We start from the raw sequence: 24,123 nt of genomic DNA on the forward strand, positions 1-24,123 counted from the left end.
TCTTCCCCCCTCTGTGTATCCCTCCGCCGCGGGGGGGGGGCTTCTTCCACTTCCGGGTCCGCCATTTTGTCTCCCTCCCTCCCGAGCAGAGGGGGGGCAGTTAAAAGCAGGGAACCCCAGTGACCACCCCCCCCACCCCGGCCCGTGGGACGCCCACGCTGGCGCCGCCGGGGGCCGCCTCCGCCTCGCAGGGGTGAGTGGGGGGGTCCCTCCTTGGGGGAGGAGTGGGGTCACTCTACGGGGGGGTCACTTGGGGGAAGTGTTGCAGAGCATTGGAGGTGGGTGGGGGCAGATCCTCCTGGACCCAGAATTAATAGAAACGAGCGCGGGGCTTTAGTCCTTTATTCTGATCACTTGAAAGGTTAAAAAAGTTTGTAGCTGAAGCTTCTCTCAAGACACCTGTTGCTGCTGGAGAGGAGGGACGTTTCAGGTGTCAGAGCCTACGGAGACCTCGAATAGGGTGGGGGGGATTGTGAGCATGGGGGCGAGGGGGGGCTCCTGATTTTGATGATTTTTATGGCTGTTTAATAGTGAATCCAGAGTCAGGTTAAAGTGCGATGAGAGAAACTGCGGGTTTTGTAGTTTTTAAAACAAATCCAAGCCACCAATCCTGCAAATACGTACACCCGTGATTAGCTTTATGTACATTGAACTCAACGGAGCTGTTCATGCGTGGCAAGTTAAGTGTAAAAGTGTTTGCGGGATTGGGGCTTAGGAGACTGTTAAAGGAGCATTAAAAATAAAGGCTGTCCTAGAAGAATCAGTGTAAGTAAAGCTAAGGCCAGGATGGTCCTGCTAACACTTGCCTGTGTTTTTACATGTGCACAATTGCCTCAAAGTCAATGTTTATGTACAGAAGGGCCCTGATCCTGTAATGAGCTGTGCACGTGGGTGCCTGTTTTGTGTTGCATGGTTCTCATTGTAGGATTGGGCCAAAGTTAAACACATGCGAGCATTTGTGGGAATGAGGTCGCACCTGAAAGGTTCGGCAAGGAATACAGAATGCTTTAACATGATGCAGAGCTTATTTAAAGTGGCCCTTTGAAGATGATGTTATGCAAGCCGTATGAACAACTAGCAATAGAGCAAGGATTTTTTTGTCTTTCAAGTTTGTTTCTGTGAACTTCAGGTTTTTATGACAGAACTAAAAATGGTCACACTCCTGCCTTCTATGTTTAATACTTTGTATATAATAATTGTGCACTTAGGTTTAAAATACTGTCTTGTAAAATGGGAAATTTTACATTGGCTATGTTACTTGAGGAGAATTAGGTTTTTTAAAAGAGATTGTTTTACTGTCATTTACGTACTTGGGGTTACTTATGTTATGTTTGGACACTTCTGTTGAATTGTTCAATGAAGTGGTATAACTATTTTTCATAAAAAGCGACAGTCCTGTGGCATCTTATAGACTAACCTTAGTCTATAAGGTGCCTCAGGACTCTGTCACTTTTACAGATCCAGATTAACATGGCTACCCCTCTGATACTTTTTTTCATAAAGCTTTTCTCTCTGTTAAAGGTCTGATGGATTCACTGGTTAACTGTGCAGTTCAGTACTGGTCTGCATAGACATTCACTTGTAGCCATTTGAAGAGCCTCACACATAAATTAATACTTAGGCTTCATGTTAGTTCTTCTTAGGAATGAAATGCCACTGTATCTGTGTCAGACAAGAACTTCAGATCCCCCGATGAATGTATTTTATTATACCTTTAAAGTATAGCTTGCAAAACAGAGGCAGCGTTGCTTAGTAGACTTAACCCAGGACTAGAACCCAGGAGTTCCTATTTCCAGCTCTAAAACAGACGGCCTTTATGAACATGGACAAGTTACTTTATTTTTCAGTGACTGGCAGCTGTAAAACGAGGACAAGGATATCAGGCCCTTTGCTCATGATGGTGAGGTGTTTGTGAAGATGAAGTAATTAATCTTTGTAAAATGCTGTATTTACTAAGTACTATGTGTTGCTGTTGCTATTGTAGACTTGGACTCAAGTCCATGCTGAGCCTCTGAAGTCAACTGGGGTACCCTTGAGCCATTGGTCTGTATCAGCTGATCCAGTTGCAGGATATTTTAGTCATATTGCGCATTTAAAGTGGGTTTTTTTCTGTTTTCAAATGCAGCTTTCTGAAAATATTTGTTCCCATGTATAAAGATGTCGTTAGTGGACCTCGGAAAGAGGTTGCTAGAAGCAGCTCGCAAAGGCCAAGATGATGAAGTTAGAACGCTAATGGCAAGTGGTGCTCCTTTCACCACTGACTGGGTATGTTTTTAATAGAAGAGGCTACTTTTCCCATAAAGGTATTTACTCCAACTAAAATACAGAACACATCCTGTGAGGGCAGCCTCCTAACTTCGCTCTGTAACTGTGTGACGACCAGACTGATTAACTGTGACATTTCTTTGCTGGGAAATTCAAGCAACAAGCATTCCTATTCATACACTTTTGAAGTGTTTATGCAGACTTAGGCCCTGATCCTGAAAGCTGGTCAACATTGGTTGACCCCTGTTCCTGCAGGAGGAGTTAGCCTGTGAATAACTTTACTATCATGGAATAGCCCTACCCCATTGGAGTAAGTGGGACTAGTTTGGGGTAGTAAAGTTAAGTATGGGTTTAAATAGTTACAGGATGAGGCCAAGCATGGCATTCATACTCCTGGTAAGTTGCCAGTGTAGCCAGTTTGGGTGCCGCTGTTATAGAATGTTGAGCAATTTTTACCTGTCCTTGAGTGTGGGGATGTTTGTTCACTCTTCTTTAAAGTCATCCTTAAGTGTCAATGTTTTTCAAACTATATTAACTTGCTAAGTACATTTAAATACTGAATTTAAAGGTTATAAGAGGGAATTAGAGCAGCCAACCGTATTGATTGGCAACTAAGGCTTTTTTTCTTTTTTGTGGATATATTTTAAATGTTTCATTTAAAGTAATTGTATATCAGATCTCATTTGACAGAACTTTAGTTCAGTGATCAGTTTATTTTTTAACATTTGCCTTGGTGCAAGTGATCACCATCTAATTTTGTTTGCTTTCTACACACAGACTATAATTCCAATCATTCATTTATATAATTGGTGCTTGTTGCAGGGTCAATTGTTGGTTGGTTTGCCCACTTCTGGCAGAGCACACCATGACCATCCCTCTGCATTGGGTGCCCCCTGCCAGTAGTTGCTCTCCAGACCCCATGGCGATCTATCCATTTAACTCAGCCCTCTACCACTTCCTGACATTCAGCCCTCTGGCCAGGTGGCTTTTTTTCCCTTGCCACTGTGAACTTAGGTCAGAGGTGAAAGTAAGCCAGTATGGTCCGGTACGGTGTACCAGCAAGAGCCAGTACACCATGCCGGACCGCACCGGCTTCCTTGGTGGGGATTTAAAGGGCTCAGAGCTCCCATGGCTGTGGGGAGCCCAGAGCCCTTTAACCCCCCCAACCCCACCCGCTGCAGCTCTGGCAGCCGGGCTGGGGCCAGATTTAAAGGGCACGGAGCTCATGTGGCTGCGGGGAGCCCAGAACCCTTTAACGCTCCCGCAGCTGGGCTGGGGCCAGGATTTAAAGGGCTCTGGGCTCCGGAGCCCTGGGCCCTCTAATTTGCCCCTGAGCCCTGGGTTGATTTAAAGGCCCTGGGGCTCCTAGCTGCAACTGGTGCCCCAGGGCCTTTAAATCTTGAGAGGCCATGCCTCTTCCGGTTGAGGCCCCCCCTCCCAAGGACTCCGGCAGTACCGGTAAGTCCTGCAAGTTACTTTCACTCCTGACTTAGGGGTTTGTACCTCCCCTATGTGGGGGTGTAATTCTAGTTCTTTAAAATTGCTGAACACATTAATGGAGATAAATATGTGCTTCCACACCTATGTTGAACAGATAACTTTTTAAAAAACATTTTTTGATATACAGCTCGGGACATCACCTCTTCATCTTGCAGCCCAGTATGGCCATTATTCAACAGCAGAAGTGCTGCTTCGAGCCGGTGTTAGCAGAGATGCTCGAACCAAAGTGGACAGGACACCATTGCATATGGCTGCATCTGATGGACATACACATATTGTAGAACTGCTAATTAGGGTAAGTTAGATGTTGTGCATCAATCTGCAGAATATAAATCCGACAAATTACATTGTAATGTCCCTTACTAGGCATTACTCTCTAGGTGAAGAAGGTCGATTAATGCCAATTAGATATTTTTATTGGTAGGATGAAATACAAAACTTCTTCCCCCTCAAGTATCATTTAAAAAACTTTTTTCTAAGGAAAATCTCAGAATTGTTCAATGAAATCACTGCTTAATTTAGTGATAAATATAGGAGATTTAAAACAGGGGTTCTCAAACTTTTTTTGCTGGGCTCCCCTTTGAAAATATTTCAGGCTGTGACAACACCCCCACCCCTCATTCCCATATCATGCCACCCTTCCTTCTGTGGTGGGAAGGAGGAAGGAAGGGTGGCAATACTGTGACTCCCGACAATAGCCTTGCAACCCCCTGTTGTGTCGGGACCCCCACTTTGAGAAATGCTGATTTAAAACAGTGTGATGCCTGTGCAGGAGAACTGGAAGCACATAGCTCAGGATGACGTTAGAGCAGGGGTAGGCAACCTATGGCACGTGCGCCGAAAGCAGCGTGTGAGCTGATTTTTCAGTGGCACTCACACTGCCTGGGTCCTGGCCACCGGTCCGGGTGGCTCTGCGTTTTAATTTATTTTTAAATGAAGTTTCTTAAATATTTTAAAAACCTTATTTACTTTACATACAACAATAGTTTAGTTATATATTATAGACTTATAGAAGGAGACCTTCTAAAAATGTTAAAATATATGACTGGCATGCGAAACCTTAAATTAGAGTGAATAAATGAAGACTCGGCACATCACTTCTGAAAGGTTGCTGACCCCTGCGTTAAAGCAACACTGTTTTGCTTAAAGAATCATATCGTCTGAATTGTTTTACCCGTTGTTGTAACAAATAACACCTAGGATGAGTATCATTGTAAGAGATTAGTACCAAAGCAAATCTCTAAATTCTTAAGTGGTGTGTGTGCGCATGCATACCCACATATTTGACAGCACGTTGGGTGGGATCCATGAAGGGACTTAGACGTTGCAATGCTGAGCATGATGGTGGCACTTAACTTTTAGGTGCCTAGACACTCACAGGGACAACACTGTGATCCGCAAAGCTGGGCTAGGTGTCTATATTCCATACCATGAATGAGGGGAGATAGACGTGTTAGAATGCAATCCACAAAGGCCAGCATGGTAGGCAGCTCCACCCTAAGGTGCTAATGAGGGGCGTGTGCTCTGTTCTGCTCTTCTATCAGAGATAGGTGCCTAACTCTGGGCTGCAGGGAGGCATCTGTTTACGAATGGGAACCTGCCACTTGGAGTCATGCCTCAAACGCCTCTGAGCATGCCTACTGGATCAAGCCCTGCGTGTGTCTTAGGCGGCCGAATGTCTGTCTTCCCCTTGTTCGTGAACCACGTTCACGCTGAGGCTTTGGTGGGAGGTAGACATCCAGCTGCCTCAAAGGGAGGCAGCAGTGCACATACCCAGAGGCAGGAACATAGGTGCCAAGGGAATTCTTGCTCTGACAAAAGTAGATGCTGAGTGAGTTTAGGCATCTGTAGGGTTCTGCAGGAGTTTTGTGGATTCCAGTGGAACCAAAACTGGGACTTAGCTACATAAGTCTGGGATTTAGGTGCAGAAGTACCTTTGTGATTCCACCCTTTGTGTTTAGCCTGTTTCTCTTGAATCAAGGAGAGGCCATGCTCTGAAAAAAATACAGTTAGATGAAAGCAATGCTTTTATTTCTCTCAGAATGGTGCTGATGTAAATGCCAAGGACATGCTGAAGATGACTGCCTTGCACTGGGCAACAGAACACAACCATCGTGATGTTGTAGAGTTGCTCATAAAGTATGGAGCTGATGTTCATGCTTTCAGCAAGTTTGATAAATCAGCCTTTGATATAGCCCTGGACAAGAATAATGCAGAGACTCTGGTAATGCTGCAGGTGGGTTAAGGAAGAAATCTGTTAACGTACTTTCCCTGTAATTATCTGCTATCTGCCTACAGCATTTGCCAATGCGATGAGAGTGAACATTTCCTAAAGAAACTCTCTTGCATGCCTGAATCAGAATTGTGGTAACTCGTATAAAATATTGCAATGTCAATTGATATTAGTTTCTTCATCACTAAGTTAGTAGATTTGGAGAATAATGTCCAAAATTTCAGCGCTGCATTGGTTTTCTTTGCAGACACACAGTTCTTCAGAAACTCTGCTTCTGAACTCATGGAATTGACTTTTTTTGTTGTTTGAATGTTTGTGGAAACATGCCTATAGGAATGGAAGAAGATTATTTTTATTTTATTACAAGGTTGATTAGTTAATGTTTGTAAAAGGCTATTTACATAGTGGGCTTGATTCTCTTTTGCCCTGCAACTTGTGTATTGATTTACACTAGTGTAAAACACTGCCATTTCTGATTTGATAGTATTTTTATACCTACTTTTGCACCAGTGCAAAGCAAATACAATTATTTGACTACACAAGATGCAGAGCAACAGAGAATCAGGCCCCAAAAATGCTGTATGGATGCTAAGTATTTCTCTTATTGAAGATGAGATAAAAATGTGTGCCTAATTACATTTTCTTCTTAAGGAAGCAATGCAGAATCAGGTGAACATGAATCCAGAGAGATCAAATCCTGTCACAAATACAGTGACTGTTGCCTCACCATTTATCCTTGCATCAGGGGAAGTTCTCAATCTTGCTAGTTTTGTTTCTTCAGCAAACACCAAAACAACCTCAGGTAAGATTCTGTGAACATGTAGGCGAAAAATGCTGCTCCAAAATGTTTCTTGTGTAAAGATTTTTAGAAAGCTGCATCTCTCAATTCAGTTTTCTGAATTGTAGAAGGCAGATGTTCTAAGTTGATAAAGTTCTTTAAAAAGTATTGGAATGCACTAAAATATCCGTCCTATCAAAATATACACTTTATCTGTAAAAGATAATGGGCCAGAACTTAAGCTGGCATGAAAAGGCTTGTTCCATTGAGTCAGCGGAGAGCTTTGCTATTTTCACCAGTTGAGGATCTGGCTCAGTGTGTATTGTAAGCAATAAAATAGAACCTTCATAGCTTGGGAAATGTAAAGGACTCAAATTACAGTGCATTGATAGTTAACATAAGAACGGCCCTAGTGGTCAAAGGTCCGTCTAGTCCAGTAAGTATCCTGTCCACTGACAGTGGCCAATGCCAGTTCCACTAGTAAAATTTGAGTAGGTAAGATATAGTCACCATTTGGTACCTAATCCCTAAATTTGTCAAGGATTCATTCAATACTCTGTTTTATTACTTATTAACTGGAAGAGCAGAGTGAGTCGTCTCGTGTATTTGAACGTCAAATAGGGAAACAAATGGAAAATCATTGCAGAGAATGGATCTTGGGTGTACAGGTTACTCAACTTATTTTTTCCTAGCCAATAGATTAGAGATAAGATACAAAAACGAGGAAGCTAGTTATTTCAGTAAATTTGTCTGAAAAATTCATTTAAGGCTGAATATAAATTCTCTTCCTTACATGAGACTTTATAACCTGTTATTTTTTGTTATATTTGGGAAATCCAAACTACTGTTTCTTTTCAATCTTAAGGAGGCTTCTAAATACAAGGTTTATGAAGCAAGTTGAGGGCCTGACCCTGCAAACACTTCTGCATGTGAGTAACTTTTGAAGCTAATGGGACTGTTCACATGCATGAGTGTTTGCCAGAGTTGATTGGAGCAATATTACAAATGTGGATGTTTCCTGCTTTCAGTTCTAAGGGCCCAGTGCTGCAATTGGCTCGGTACAAGCGGCATCCTAATCCTGTGTGTGGCCCCATTGACTTCAGTGAGACTCTGAACTTACTTTGAGTAGAAACTTCCCATGTGGTTTACTCCTTTAATAAATTGACAGATCCCATAATTACCCCCCCCAAAACAAAAACTGAGGATTAAAAGGGTTTCACGTGGATAATGTCACACCTTGTCCTAAAACAAGGACATTCCCGCAATATATGTACCCGATTAATGTTAAAAATACAAAAAGGCCAATATATTTTTCCCATTTTGTTCTTTTTGGATGCCACACTCTAAAACTTTACTCCTGTCAATAGTAACTCCTCTGTTGGGGCCAGCAAACCCTTATCCAGTGGTGAGCCGGAGCCAGTTCACACCAGTTCACAAGAACTGGTTGTTAAATTTAGAGGGTGGTGTAGAACCGGTTGCTAAAGGAGTGGCCCAGCTTCCCCAGGGGGCAATTTAAAGGGCCTGGGGCTTCCAGCAGGGGCTGGAGCCCCAGGCGCTTTAAATTGCCACCAGAGCCTCACTGCTGGAGCCCTGGGGTAGCAGTAGCAGGGCTCTGGGGGCTATCTAAAAAGTCCAGAGCTCCCGCGGCTTCTACCGCCCCGGCCCTTTAAATAGCTGCCAGAGCCCTTCTACTGGAGCTACTACTCCAGGGCTCTGGCAGCTATTTAAAGGCCCAGGGCAGTAGAAGCAGGGGAGCCCTGGCCCTTTAAATAGCCCCCGGGGCTGCTGCTACTACCCCGGGGGGGAGGAGAAACTTGCGAGTTCTGAGGGGGGCAGTTGGGGTCAGATGGGAGGGAGGGGGGCGGGACAGGCACATGGGGCTTGTACTGTACTCACCCCACAGTTCCCTACCGGGTCTTTGGCGGCACTTCGGCGGTGGGTCCTTCACTCACTCCAGGTGAAGGACCTGCTGCTGAAAACCCAGAGCAAGTGAAGACCACTCCTCACCCCCACCCCAACCCCGCTGCTGCCGCGGAAGTGCTGCTGAGGACCCGGTAGGGTTCTTAAGATTTTGGGAGCGCATCACTGCCCTTATCCCAACATGTCATTAGCATTTACCTTATTTGCCCACAAGAGGGCATTAGAGACTGTACTTCAATCACAGCAAGTAATAGTTTAATGTTTTTTATAAGTGAAGACACTTTTTGTACCACTTCTTGCTTATAGGTGACTAAAAGGTTTATTTAAAACTACAGACTCCTTAATGAGGGCAAATGTCTTTTACTTGCCTGAAGAAATTTTGTTCAGAAATAACAATTACAACTTTCTGAAAATAGGATATTGAATATACTAATTTTGGTCCCTCTTTCTTCTGTTCAGTCAGTACTGTCTCAAAGTGTAATGGATTACTGTGCTCAGTTGAGGGAAGAAGCTTCTTGCACTGGAATTGGGATGATTTTTATTCCATGCACAAAGCCGAATCTGCAGTAGTTCCTTTGTTGGGTTTCAACTGACTTCAACTGACTGGCTTATTTTGTGACGCTGGTTGTCAAACCATACATTGAAATTGCTAGGTGTTATAATTAACTAATCTAGCTTTCAAGAAAAAGCTCTGATTTGTGACAAACAAAATGTGTTTTCTAAAAAACAATGCTGAACGGAGTCAATACTTTATAGATTGGCAAAATTTCACAGTAAAAGAATTTGGGTTGTCAACAGGCTTTTTAAAAATTTTTTGGTATTTGCAATTCTGTAATTGAAATTAATGTGACACTGCAAAGTCAGGTAAATATAATTAAATGTATAGCAACGGCTTTCATAATGCTAATGTAGTCAGACTGTGCCTATTCTGTGCTGGTGAGGGCTTGTATTTTGATCATGTGTGGCTTGGAAAACATTGTTCACATTTGTTCAGGATGAAAGCTAATTGTAGTGCCAAAATCTGGATTTTGATAGCCCAGTGGATTACCATCTGGCCACTTGAAGGTGATCTTTGTGACAATGCTGGAGTAAGTCATGTTAGCTTGCATCAATTTGCTCCATTTAATTCCTTTGCATTGTTTTTAATATATTTATTTTTAAATCCAGTAAAGTGAATATTCAGTAGAAGGTATTTATTTCAACCATGTTGTAAGTACAGTATGTGGGACTGTTTCAGATCTTGAAGTGGGGTAGGCTAGGTATGAATTATAGGCTAGAAAAACAGCCCCAGTAGAGTAGTAGGTTTTTGGCAGCATTTTATTTTTTTTTGCTTGAACAGTTTTTAGTAAAGTCTTAATAGTATAGTAGAATACTCTGACTGCAAATGTCCTTCACTTGCCTTCATTTCCTCAAAACAGGTGATTCCCGTGTATCTACAGTGCAGTTTTCAAACTCAACAACCTCTGTGCTTGCCACACTTGCAGCCCTCGCTGAAGCATCAGCTCCTCTTTCCAATTCAAACAGACCTACAGGTAGGTGGAATGAATCTGGCATTGACATCAATGTATTTAATCCCTAGTGTATAATTTGCAAGAAATCATAAGGAAATTGGGTTACTTAAGTATAGCTTGTAAAAAGGATTTGAATTCATTCAGCATAACTCAAGAGAGTTGCAACAACTGCCAAATATATCACTTTGCAAGGCTAATAGGTTTATCTGTTATCATAGCGCAGATATTTCTACAGACAATAGTTGCTCCTTTGAATGAAGCACCGAAGTATTTTTTTTACTAACCAGTCTTTCACTCTATCCAGTTTTGACCTGGATCCTGTTAGAATTGTTCTGTGCAACTACGTGCTATAAAAATAGAATAGGACACAGCCTGTATCTCCGTCAGATGCTCCTTCCTACACAAATATGGACAGTGTTATTTTTTTCAAACTCCAGTTTTACAAAACAGATAGTTTGGAATGATTTTATCGCCACCTCTATTTTGTATGTTCCCCTGATTTTACAAAGCCTCATTGTGGGTTTTTTTAAGTGTTAGGCTGTCTTGGGGCCTTAGTAACATTTGGATTCTTTTTATGCATACCATAGAATCTCAATTTTAGGAACATTATGAACAACCATTTACATGAACTATTTTTCCTGACCCTGGGGGGCAGAAATAATCACATGGTAAAAGTGATGTAGTTGAGCAAGTTGACACCCCTTTATGTTCTGATGCTATCAGTGTATTGGAAATCGCTTTGCAGTGGTTTTGAAGGACAAGAAGAAAATAATTCACAGCACCAAACTGCAATTTATGCACTGTACCTGCTGCAACTTTGAGATGTTCATAAAATCAGAAAGTTCAATTTTATAAACGCCTTAGTCCCAATTGGTTCGTAAAACAGGGTTCTACAGTACTTTATTCTAAAAAACGGTTTGTGATGCTTATATGGCAGTGATTCTCAGCCTGTTTACCACTGTGGGCCACATGTGCAGCTCTTTGTTATGTGGGCTGCATCCACACGATATATATACTACCTACGCGGCCCTGGGGATGTCACATGGATCACAGCTCTATGCTGATTGGATCGTAGGTTGAGAACCACTGCTTCATGGTATATTTACAATGTGCAGAGTGTGGAAACCACCAGTTGACTTTAGAATTATCAAGTTGGCCATCTTTTAAAAGCAAACATTATGTAATCTTTTTTTAAACCTTTGAACCCATTTTTTTTCCAGACAGTACTTTTGACTGTATTAGTTTTATTTGTATTTGTGAATGCTGGTGCTTTAAATTCATCTAGGTATCTGAAGAGAATTATTTTTACCATTGAAAAGTTGCTATGGTTGTATTGGTATTTTATTTTGTCCATTTTAGATTTTTAACATTTGCAGATTACTCCATACCAGATGCTTCAGTGTTTGCGGTTCTTGAGCAGTAAACATTGACTCATTTACTCCAAGCTTAGCTTTCTTTAAAAAAAAAAAAAAAAAAAGCCTTAGGAGTTTTGCTCTGCTTTCTCCAGCTAACACAGAGGAAATAGTGGAAGCAAATTCTGTGGATTCTGCAATACAGCAGGTGGTTGGCAGTGGCGGTCAACGAGTCATTACGATAGTAACAGACGGCGTTCCACTAGGCAGTCTCCAAACAGCCATTCCTACTAGTGGTATCAGCCAGCCGTTTATAGTGACCATGCAAGATGGACAGCAAGGTAAGAGGCTACTCCGTTTAGGAAACTGTAAGCCAGTTTTAGACTTTCCTAATGTTAAGAAAAATAAAAAAAAAGCTACAGGTAGATGCACAGAGATAGACGTAGGTCTGTGACTCTCAGGAAACTAGGCATGGAGGGGCCGGGGGAGGGAGGGGAAGGAAGAGTGAGGCCATTACATAGTTCAGCTTGCTTGCAGTGTGCTGCTACCTTCCAAGTGAGCTCTCTAAAAGAATGGAGAGAGAATTAAGATTTATGACTGAAGCTAGTTACATAATCATTCTAATATAACAAACAGTACTACATTTTTATTGTAATGTCAATAGTTGAATTAAAATGAGTGAAACGTGTATAATAACCTCATAGAATTTATGATGAATATTTATCTGGTGCATTCCCACCAGCTAGGCTAGGATTGTTTCCTACTACATGATTGTATGTGTCCTCTCCAATCTGGATTTAAATGACTCAGCCAGTTGTGCTTCTACCAATATCCCTTGTGTGATTATTTCAGAGTCTAACTAGAACTGGGTTTTAAGACCTTTTTCTTGATTGTCAGGTTAAGTATACCTTTTCATCCCATTACTCTAATGATGTTGCCTTAGATCATCCTAATCTGTCAGTTTCACAAACCAACACACCTATGCAAAGTTATAGGTAGTTTTAGAGATGGGCAGACCAGTCATAATGAATTACCATATATACTCGATCATAAACCGGTTCGGTTTATAAGCCAACCCCACCAAGATGGATAAGTTAAAAATGGAAAAATTTTATAACCCGTTCATAAGCCGACCCTATAATTCAGGGATCAGCAAACTTTGGCTCCTGGGCCATCAGGCTAAGCCGCTGGCAGGCCAAGATGGTTTGTTTACCTCGAGCATCTTCAGGCACAGAGGTAAACCTAAGTAAACAGTGTCCTGGCGTGCCAGCTACTTACCCTGTCGGGCTGGGACAGCAACTGATGGGAATTTTTTTTTGGGGGGGGGGGGGAGCTGGGAGTCAGGGGAGTAATCCCTGTGAGAGTCCCCCACATGACCCCACCCCTAGCCTGGGACCCCCACACTCTCCCCATCCCATCCCTTCCCACCTTATCTGGGGAGGGCCAGGAGAGGATGTCTCTGACCTGGCCGCAGCCTGCCAGCCCCGGAGCTGCAGCTGCTTCAGAGGCTGGGGGAGAGCAGCGTGGCCAGAAGCGGGGAGACTCTGGCCCTTCCTCTTCCCTTCTGGCTGTGCTGCCTCTCCTTGCTCCCTCTGTTGGGGGGACGGGCTGTGTCCCACCTCTCCCTCTCTATACCCGTTCATAAGCCGACCCTCTTCTCTGGTGCTTCCCTTTTTTACTAAAAAAATTTGGCTTATGAATGGGTATATACGGTACTTATTTTCATTTCACCTCTGTTTTCAAACTGTCCATGAATGGAAAGCAATTTTCTCAAATTTATTATTCAGAATTACTTGTCAAATGACTACACATAATTATTGATCTGTAGCTTGTTCTGTCAATGTTCCTAATTAGAACTCTTTTGATAGAACACAGTAGTTGATATCCTAGAATACCAGGATTGGAAGGGACCTCAGGAGGTATCTAGTCCAAATCCCTGCGCAAAGCAGGACTGATCCTCAACTAAATATGATCTGTTTCTTATTGAATGAAATGTTACGTATCAGGTTCTCTATACATAAACTTGTTTATGTATTTATAATTTACTTGTGCTCTGGAATATTCACAAGTTTTATGTACCCTCTTAATTCAATTGCTATACTATTGACAAGAACAGGATGATGAAAGACCCATAGTATTCCCTAAAATAGGGAGTGTTTTTAACCAAAAAAAAAAAAAAAAATTCACCTTTGACTTAAGATTCTCCCAGCTAGGTGGTGAATGGGCTCTGAAACTTTCTTCTTGCTGTAGCAAATAGGATGTCTTAATGCAAACTATGAACAAGGAAATGTAACCTGGGACTTGATAAGAAGCTCTGTGTCCCTTCAGTAGAATTTAGGAATTACTGATTGTTTCCCACCACTTCTGTGCAGAGCAGCACCTCCCTCATGCATTAATTTCGAAGTAGTCTATGTCTCTGGATTTATGTACAAAAGCATCTGTAATCCATTGTATATTCATTTCCTGCATTTAATATTCCTTGACTTGTAGTTTTAACTGTACCTGCTGGTCAGGTTGCAGAAGAGACTGTTATTGAAGAAGAAGATGATGATGATGTAGAAGAGGAAGAACATCCACCAGCAAAGAAGCAAAAAGTTGACCAAAATGTAAATGATTTGGAGGAAAACCAGGTAAAAGTTCCTGTTTGTTTCTTTCATAGAAAATGGGTGCAGTCTAAATTATCAGTCTGCACTGAACTGAGAATGTGGGGTTTCAAGTATAGTTAAATAACACTCAATATAAATGATGTGGCCCAAGTTGATTTTAAATTTAGTCAATGATCATGTCTTTCCCATTTCTGAAAACTCTCGCTATAATGTTTCTCATTCTTTCTGCTCAATCTGTATGATCAGTTAATATGCAATACATTAATACCACCTAACTCTTACATAGTGCTGTTCTTTAGTAGATATCAGATGCTTTACAGAGGTGAGTATGATTGTCCCCATTTAAGGAGGGGGAAACTGAGGCACAGAGAGGGGGAAGTGACTTGCATACTGTCACCCAGCATGCCAGTGGCAGAGCAGGGAATAACAAACCAAGTCTCCCTCATGGCAGTGAAGTGCTCTGCCCCCTAGGCCACAGGGCAAGTGGTGTTAGCAATTGAGTCACTGGTGGTGGGAAGGAAGAGTCTCTTCCAAATCACTCTTTGTGTAATCTTGTCAGTTAGTTAATTTTTGAGCCCAGGCTATTGAGTTGAAGCATTGTACTCTGCTCTGTTATTTAGAACTCCCTCTAAAACTGCAGTGATGACAGACCCAGTGTGAGACTGACCTCTCCACATTCCAGCTGCTGTTTTAAAGAATGTCAGATAACTTATCCAGCACCCTCCTGTTTGGAAGGATATGTATTTTTGGTGGCAGAACTTACCTTTTGGTTTGGGGGGCCACTAGGTGGTGTGGGTTCTTCTTTTGTTTAGTCTATTTCTCTAGCCCTCTCCCCAGTTGCCAACACTGTTGCTTTTGCATCTGGATTATAAAGAAATATGGAAACCCCACTAATCCATCCTTATGGGGTCACTTATACTAGAGAACTGTCCCTAGCCTACCTTGCTGAAAAGTCCAACAGACAGTTTCTGCCTTAACATATACCCTGTGCAACTTAACATAGGCCACTAATCAGCTCTTTGGTGATACAACCCAGCCCTGTTTTAGATTTACCAATGAGTAGAGGCAAAAGGCTTTGTATCCCTATGCCCTGAGACATCCCATTCTCTCTATGCACTTGGTCTGTTCTTTCTTACCTGTGTCTAGGTATTGTGTATTAGTGCTTGCATCCCAGATACAGGCGCAAGCTGCTGACTCGTTTGAGCACTAGTCAATCTGTCTTGTTTTGTAGGACGATAATGAAAGGGAAATGTTACAGCAGCAGTTGCACGAGGCAAACAGAAAGGCACAAGAATATCGAAGCCAGCTAATGAAGAAAGAACAAGAAGCAGAGCAATACCGGCTAAAGCTTGAAGCCATGGCAAGACAGCAGCCCAATGGTGCTGAGCTTACAGTGGTTGAAGAGGTTGCTGAGGTGGATGCAGTTGTGGTATCGTCCGAGGAAATGGAAGAGTCTGCAGCCACTGTGGTGGAAACAGAGCAACCTACTGACATTGCTGTGGAAACTGTAACGGCGTAACCTGCAGGTTACCAACTCCGTTTTTAAAGGAAAAACATTATTTTAAAGGAGATGCTGTTGACAAGCAACATTGTGAGCTAACTGGTCTATTGAAGACCCTCCATGCAACTGGAATATTGAAGAACTGAACTGCTTGTGTGGTTCCATTCAGAGGGATAAAAATCTCTCCTGCAGCTCATAACATTAATTTGCTTTGAACACAAAGCCAAAGGTGCTTTTATAGTTTGATGTTGAGAGAAAGGTATTTCAAAAAGTACCCTAATAAATTTAGCCAGCAAGTGACCAACAAGCTTATTTTGTAACATAGACCTATAATGTAGGAGGGAGAAGGGTGAGTGGGGAAAGAAGTACCTCATTGCCAAAGTGGCTGGTAATAGCGCTCAGCTGCCCTGAATTTTTACTGCACTGAAAACAAATTTTATGCAATGACATATTTGCACCCTTGTGTGTAGTTATCAGATTGGAAACCATGATCTGGAGTCTCACAAACAGTCTGTTTAGGGGTATAAACTTTTCATTAAAAAGCTGGCTTTTATTGGAAAGCAAACGTCGTTTCTGAAATAAAACACTATTGCCAATATCTTCCAAAGCCCTTTGAGAGAAGGTGGAAAATGGATTGGTCTTTGTAGATGATAACGTTTGTTTCAAAAATGAATCCAAAATACAGCACTCCTACAAGAACAAAGCACAGGCTAAGTTTGCATGAGCTCTTTAGCATTTAAGCAATTTGAGATATCAGGGAATATTAAAACTGCCTTTTTTGGTCTGTTTTTTGAAAGCGCTATCTACATCTGAACCCTTGACTACCTAAAGGGATACCAGGTAAAAATTAGACCCTTCAGTTTTATGAAACTCGGTCAAGTTTTCTTTTTAGCATTTTTGTGCTATTCAGTGGCACCAACTGTTTATATATGCAAAATAAAATGTCTGTGAAGTTGTGTTATAAGACAGTCTGGGAGGTTGATATGTTTCTGTTTGGAAGTGGGTAGGCATCTCACAGCTTCACTAATCAAAACTGTCCATTCTAAATGTACTAAAAAAAAATTTTAAACAAGTGACTGATCTTAGTATTAAATGCTTATGGGTGTTTTTTCTTTACTATTTGCTTGCAGACCCATAGAGTAAAGAAGTTACCTATATGTGTTGCCTATTGCAGCCTGGGAGATTGTATTTTAAAGTGAGAGACGTGTATCACATGCAGAACTGTCTGTCTTTTCTGTTACAAGACTGAAGCAAAATTATTGGAAGTGCTATGATTAACTGTGGGAACTATTGTTTACAGTGTGGTAGTCTTAATTAATCACGAGTAAAGCAATTTAAATTGAGGAAAAACTTCACAAGAATGTAGCCTGACCAGTTTGCTGCAGAGTTTAGAAAGTATTAAATCACTTCTAGCTTGAAAAACTGATACTGCTTTCTTGACAAGTTTTGAAAAAAATCTGTCTTGCCTTTCCAAGGCAAGTATTGTTAAATTCATGGCTTCAGTTTGCATAATGCAGTCTCTCCTGCTTAAGTTCTGTTTGAGGATTGGCAATATTCATAGTGGTTGTTCAATTTCATGGTTGCAAAGGTTTGTCTTGTATTGTTGTTTCCAGCAGTGTGTGTCCAGATAATGTGGTTTTGTGTTGATACAGATACCTCTTTCATTATATTTCTTTTCTAGCAGACATGCCCATGTTAGGACATGGGAGATGAATCGTGCAGAGACTTGTTTTAGTCCACAAAGATATTAACTTCTGGAGTCCTAACGTAATCCTGGGCATGGTCATAGGTGAAAATGAATTGGCCTCTGTGTAGGGGAGACTGGTTCACATCAGAAAAGCCTGGCTCAAGTTCATAGGATAGTGATTGCTCAAGAGTGGCTTTGAATTGATAGCAATGACATTGCAGGTCATGTCCTGGGAGGAGCAGTGGAGGCCTATTTGAATCAGGTTTTGCTCTGTATGATGCTGTTAGCCTCTCACATTAATGAGCATGAGATTGGCATACATTTTTTAAAATGTAACTTCAGCCTGTCTTTGCAGCTTGAATTCTATATCTATTCTAAAGCATTTGTATTTAAGCATTTGATCCGTTTCCTGTTCAAAGTGAATTGCCTCTGTTCACTCAAGAAATGGGAAAGATTGAAGCACCTCACATAAATTATTTTTGACATGCATTTTGGCCTAACAGTTCTCCATCTATAGATATTGTACCAAATTCTACCATTACATCCATGCACCCTCATTGTCTCCGCTTGGATTGAATGGTTGAAATGGAGCAGAATTTGGTATACATCCACACTGCAGAGTACATATGTAAGTTGTATTTATTCTGTACATATGCTTACAGTGCAAAGCTTCTTAGGTAGTACACTGTGCCTTTAGAAATGAAGGAAGAACTATCCATTGTAATGATGGATTAATATAAATCAAATAGTTTTAATTTGATAGTCTTATTAGAAAAAGAATGATGACCTCTGAACAGAGATGCTTTTCTCTTAATCAGGAAACATTGTTTAGTTTTAATTTGAAAGAAAGAATTGTAGAAGCTAGGTCTCTTCCAACTCTGTTTGGTTAACAGTCCATATCCCTATCAATACAGGACTACTACATTTTCTGAGGTTTTGCTCAGTCTAGTGTTAAGTGGCACAAAACTGGGGTATCTACCAGTTAGGCTTTGGAATAATTTCCTTGTTGATTTCACGGTCTGGAGGTTTTTTCTCCTTGTCTGGATGGACTTTTTAGGGATGGTTTATTTTGTCTAGCGCCCTATCTTCCCCCAAAGTGAGTGTTGGTTGCTGGAGTCACGAATCGGTAACTAGGGGATCTTACACCGTCACTCTGATCAAATCTTTGTGCAGTTTCAGTGGAAGCTGAGAGAGGGACTTTCTCTTCTTGTTAGTAGAAGATGAGAGTCAAACTCTCCTATGTAAATTTTCCTCTATTTAGTTCTTGTGGATAGAAGGTAACAGTGAAGAGGCCCAGACTTTTAGAATCGAGCATACGGCTTTGGACAGCAACTTCAGAATGAGAAACAAAAAGGGCCAGATTTCTTTGATAAAGCCAATCACTGCTAAAATATCATTCTATGAATCTTGGTAGTGTCTAGATTCCTCAGTTGGGATTGAGGACATGTTGTAATAGGCTCTGTACAAATGCACAGAATGCAGTGCCTACCCCAACTAGTGACCTAAGAAAGGACAAGCCAAGCAAAGGCTGGTCAGCGATATAAACCCAGTTAAAATAGCTGTTGAAATGAATTGAAATGTTGCAATAAGTTGCATTTCACCAAACTTCGAAGAGTCTCCTTGGTAACAATTAAGAATCAAAAAGCAAGGTTCAGGAAAACATGCTGTCAGTCCTCTTGCGGCTGGATTGGGAATAAGAAAGAAGCTGGTTTATAAAATGGAAAGGGGGGGGGTGTGAGCCAAAGTCATGAACAGTTTGTTGGAAAGAGTTTAATAACCTGTAATCTTATGGACACTTGCTATTTGCAGAACATACAGGTAAGAGTGTAATCTGCCATACTGCAGAAAGACACCATAGCAGCAGTGTCAGTAATGGAACTCAGCACACTGTGAATTCAGTGCAGTCTTGACTCTCAATTATATATCCATTCAAAGGCAATAACCTATAAGGAGGGTGGTTGCACCACTTGTGCATATACCCAAAGTAGGAAGTGTGTCCCATATTCCACTTTCTTTTAACATAGTGGGCCAGAGTCACCCCTGCTATAACCCCCCTAAAATCAATGGAGTTACCAAGGTGAATTTGGCTGTTTTCCTCACTTATTGTAGTGCAATTAAAACTTAACAGTCCATACATTTCAGAAATATTTCCTGGAGGGGGGTTTCTTCTTTTTTTTTAGGTGACTAAATGCTACCCTAAAGGAAAAGAATCCCAGAATGGAAACACCACATTTAGCAATTTAATGGGTCTGTGAAATTAAGATATGCCCTGGCAGTCCAGTCCAAGCAGAAATTGTGTGGTGTGGTTTTTCTTGTTTAAAACAGCTGGCTAAGTTTTAACAGTATTTTATTGGTGGTTTTCACTAACTGCTTTAGGAAAGACTTATGAAACTACTTTCTTTGTATTGTAAAATCTACCATGGGACTTACTGGTTTTATGTATCAAAGTGCATTTATTTATAAGCAGTGTAACTATTTATAAAAAGACTTTATATCTTTTCCAAAAGATGTTTTGAGGAAGGCTTTAATAATGGATTTTTAAAATTAATGATAGTTTGGAAAAACAGGACTCTTACTTATTTTACATTTTCACTATATACTTCAATACTATAAAAAAGAACCAGTGTTTCCTCTGAATTGAGAAATACATTTATTTCCTTTGCTTTGTTTTCTGTACATGTTACAATTGTCTGAGCTGAAATTCTTTATTGTACACTGTGAAATTGCACCACCAGGGTAATCCAGAGAGAGATTGATTTAACAAAACGTTTACACATTTAAAGGGACTCTGTCAAGTTTAAAATTACATTTGCCTGAAAATTGTGCCTACTGTAGTTAATTGCAAGACCTAAGATTACAATAACTGAAAAGCTAGCAAAAGAAGTCTGCATTTGACAGCACTTTGTGTATAGTCATTTTAACTGTTTCCCCTATGTTGTCTCAATTTTGCTTAAAAGACTCTTCTACTGGGAAACAGATATCTCTCTCTCCTCCCTCTCCCCCCCCCCCAAAAAATGTCTGAATATACTGTTTAAAGGGGCTGGGATTTAAAAATGAGTCAATTTTTTTTAAAAGAAAAAAAGCACAGTATTTTAATTTTGTATGGTGTGAAAAATTCACCATTTTGTGTGTTTATTTTAGAAGTTTTCACGCACCATGTCTGAATTAAGACTGCAGCACATGATAGATGTCCAGCATTCGAAAAGACAATTTCCAACTTTTGTATGCCCTCATCCATGGCAGTTATATGATGAATGCTGGCTTTTGAACATAGAGGCAGTGCTATATTCTGGTTAACACAAGGCTAGGTGAGGCTACATAGCTATTTTATGGGCTGTTCTTAAATAAGGGACAAGGAAAAATGTAGAGATTTGTCTTAAACCCAGATCCTGCCAACCCTTATGCATATGAGCAATGTTCTGCATGTGAATAGTCCCATTGAAATTATGCCTAGGTGTTTGCAGGATCAAGGCCTGCATTAGCTCATCTCCTCCAAACCCTACAGATTTTTAATTGAGCAATGACAAGGATTACAAAAAGTTTAAAAGCCTAAAATAAGCCCTTCATCTTAACCTGTGTGCAGAAAGGGAGTTGTCTGTACATAGCACTTATTTAAAAAAAGAACATAATCCTCCCACACACCCTGCTTGAATTTCCAACTCAAGAGACCAATTTACAAGTTCTGTTTTATTTTGGGATTTGCATTTCTGAGTGGGAGAGGCGGGAGAGATTTGACTGGTTTCAAATGAACATTATTCAAAAGTGTTATTTTTAACTTGGTTTCTCCTTTTTTTTATATTAAGATTTTTTTTTTTTAGGTGACTAAATGCTACCCTAAAGGAAAAGAATCCCAGAATGGAAACACCACATTTAGCAATTTAATGGGTCTGCACACACAGTCATTACTCAGATAAAACTCTTTGAAATCCATGAGATTTGCCTGAGTCCTGACTGTAGGGATTAGGTTTCCACCTGCAATCTAGTTAAATTCACATCCATTTAGCATGTTTCTCATATGAGGTGAACATGATCTGGTTGTAATTGGGAGATAAGTTGAATTGTGCCCATGTCTATTTCTACATCAGTGGTTCCATTATTCTAAACTGTGACTTAAACTTTGCAAAACTTCTCCAGAGGAGAGGAAAAGGTCATTAATCAGGTCTTATAAACGTTAACCAAACTGTTAGATTCCTTTAGCTTTTAAATAATAAATGCCCACCCAAAAAGCTCTTGTGTGTTCTGATGGGAAATTTCCATAGGAGAGTAACTAACGCCATTCTAGTATAATTCTCCTGTGTGGGCACATTTTTATTGTAGAATAGTGTCCTCGCAGGGAGTTACACTAGCCCGGTTATTCCACTGCAGCTATGCTGGGAAACTTCCCCATGTTGACAAGGTCTTAGGTTACGTCTTCACTGCAGTAAAAGATCCACTGCATGGCTGTGGCTGGCCCAGATCAGCTGACTTGGGCTCGGGCTCCCCCTGAACCCAAATGTCTACACTGCAATTTTTAGCCCTGCAGCAAATCCTGTGAGCCTGAGTCAATTGACCCAGGCTCTGAGACTTGGTGCTGTGGGTTTTTATTGCAGTGTAGACCTACCTTCAGTCACTTAACAAAGACCTCTTGGAGTTTTCCTTTACTCTGCCACCTGCACGATCTGACCAGTGTTCCCTGGCTTATCTTGAGGCTTGCAGTTCTCTGGAGAGAAATGCTCAGGTTCTGCAACCTTACCCATATCAGATCAGAATCCCTAACATCCTAGGGGTTGTGTGTATATTTATTATCATTATGGCAGAATCCTATTTGCCACTTCATTACAAAAACTCCATTACAAATCCAATTAGCACTGTGATTAAGCATTTAAGTGCCCAGAATTGTAAAAGATTCTTAATAGCTTTATGTACAGGATGCCTTTAGAAAGCTTAAGTATTCTTTTTATATTTAGAATGTTTTCAAATGTTAAATTTAAATGTGTTTATATACATTTTTGTACTATGTTTCCTAATAAAATGCCAGTCATGTATATGCTTGCCTTTTTCTTACTCAGCATGGGTTACTGTAACATTTGTATCTGCATTTGAGATTTTATTCAGCGCTTCGGTACTGTGATTAAAAATCCCATAGGACTTTTTTCCCCTATGAATGTATTTCTGAACTTTCAATAGTAAACCGTTTAGTGTTGCTATGAGTTGTTAAACACTTACAGCCACCTCTGGGGTGGAATGTATTTTAGTAACGAGTAAAGCGATCCCAGATCTCTACATTCCCCTTGGACTTTCACAGAGGAACAAAGTGATCAAAAATCTCTGCAATATTAAAATGTACAGCCTTGCTGCCACATTACCTTCCCAGGAGGGATACAGTAGTCAGAGGGGTAAGAACTAATGCCCCTGTCCAATGCACACAAAATTTCACACTCCACTCGGCGCTGGGAGAAGAGAATTATTCCATCTACCCTACCACAAAATACTCAGGCTGCTAAAGTCCTTTTAGAGTAGGAGTCAAGTTTTGTCCATCATGGATTTTGTTTGGTAAGTTTTAGACAAGGTTTTTAGCTTTGTATAGAACTGGTATCTCTCACAGCTGTGCCATGAGGCTTCATTATCCGATGTGTTTATTTCTTCAAATGTTTAAAATCCTTGGCCCGCATCCTCCTCCACAGTCTTGACAAAGGGTAGGGAAAGGTGGCTTTTGCAGCAGGTCAACAAATCTGGGCTCGGGGGACCGAAGCAGGAGAGGGGAATGAGTTACAAAATCAAGGCTGCCTCGCGGAGAACGCCCTCTCCTTTGTACCAAGAGTCTCTGCAGAGCTGAACAGTGGCAGTGTACCATGGGGAGAGGGAGTCTCTCGAAGGCTTCTGTAGCACTTTCAGGCTGCAGATCTAAGTATATTAACATGTTTATTACGTGTGGATGTCTGCATGGTTATGGGTGATTTGACTTGACTATTAGACTGAGTGCCAAATTCTGTTACATAAGTGTCAAGCCACTGCCTTTAGAGGAGTTACTCCAGATTTACACCTGTTTAACAATAGAGCAGGCTTGAGCCCTGGGCTTTTCTGCAACTGATAACTGCAGCATCCGTACAACCTCCTTGCAAGGAAAGACTTCACAGAAAGACTATGTGGCAGCTAGTGTGTTTTGTTAAGAAATAGATTTCTGTGCATCTCATTTTTCATGTTTACCGCTAAATGTCTGCGGATTCCTAACGAATGGATCCAGGTTGCAGAAAATAAATCCTACCCCTGATGTTTTAAATGGTGGTTTTGATCTGATGGAGATAATTTGTTTAGCTCAGAAGAGTTTAAACCTTGGGGAATGCCCCCAGTATTGGATTTCTCTGGTTTCAGAGAGGCTGTCTGCTCAATAAGAGAACAAGGAATAATCTTTAAAATTCCAGGTGTGTTGCCTCTCTTGCAGTGAAGTATTGACTAACACCACACATTTTTATGGGTAGTTATGATCCATTTTGCTTCTGCTGCCACATTGATTTATAATAGCTTAGGAGACGTTCAACTGAGAAATAATTTTTCTTGAGAAACCACGGAAGAGTAGCAGCTTGCTGCCAGAAGCTGAAAAGCGCAGGGTGGCTTATCTAGGCATTTTCCTGTCCCTCCATCAGTACAAACAGTTACCAGGCTAGATGTCAAGGAAACCAGTGCTCACTGCGAACACTATAGGCAGCATCAAGCTTTTGGCTTCCTCCTACAGTATGTCTGCACACCTCTTCTGCCTGGCTGACTCGTGTTGTGGAGGGAGGATAGGTAGG

At 41.1% G+C, this 24,123-nt stretch overlaps 1 protein-coding gene across 1 annotated transcript; it reads left to right on the forward strand.

Annotated features, from left to right (window-relative positions):
* The first annotated feature begins 42 nt into the window (after positions 1 to 42).
* On the forward strand, positions 43 to 22,377 carry GABPB2 (GA binding protein transcription factor subunit beta 2). Its single transcript, XM_044991274.1, has 9 exons — positions 43 to 193; positions 2,126 to 2,265; positions 3,893 to 4,060; positions 5,807 to 6,001; positions 6,650 to 6,800; positions 10,115 to 10,228; positions 11,715 to 11,900; positions 14,050 to 14,189; positions 15,397 to 22,377. Exons 2-9 carry the CDS (start codon positions 2,158 to 2,160, stop codon positions 15,682 to 15,684), a joined length of 1,350 nt encoding a protein of 449 aa, XP_044847209.1. The 5' UTR covers positions 43 to 193; positions 2,126 to 2,157; the 3' UTR covers positions 15,685 to 22,377.
* The last annotated feature ends 1,746 nt before the right edge of the window (positions 22,378 to 24,123 follow it).

The sequence above is a fragment of the Mauremys mutica genome, chromosome 17 (assembly GCF_020497125.1).
Source record: "Mauremys mutica isolate MM-2020 ecotype Southern chromosome 17, ASM2049712v1, whole genome shotgun sequence".
Lineage (NCBI taxonomy): Eukaryota > Metazoa > Chordata > Testudines > Geoemydidae > Mauremys > Mauremys mutica.

What these genes read in the sequence shown, in the direction of transcription:
- GABPB2 (XM_044991274.1), top strand. Translation starts at nt 2,158, where the DNA reads ATGTCGTTAGTGGACCTCGGAAAGAGGTTGCTAGAAGCAGCTCGCAAA. An exon ending in CTCCTTTCACCACTGACTGG is followed by an intron (nt 2,266 to 3,892) that starts GTATGTTTTTAA and finishes TTTGATATACAG; the next exon opens with CTCGGGACATCACCTCTTCA. An exon ending in AGACTCTGGTAATGCTGCAG is followed by an intron (nt 6,002 to 6,649) that starts GTGGGTTAAGGA and finishes TTTCTTCTTAAG; the next exon opens with GAAGCAATGCAGAATCAGGT.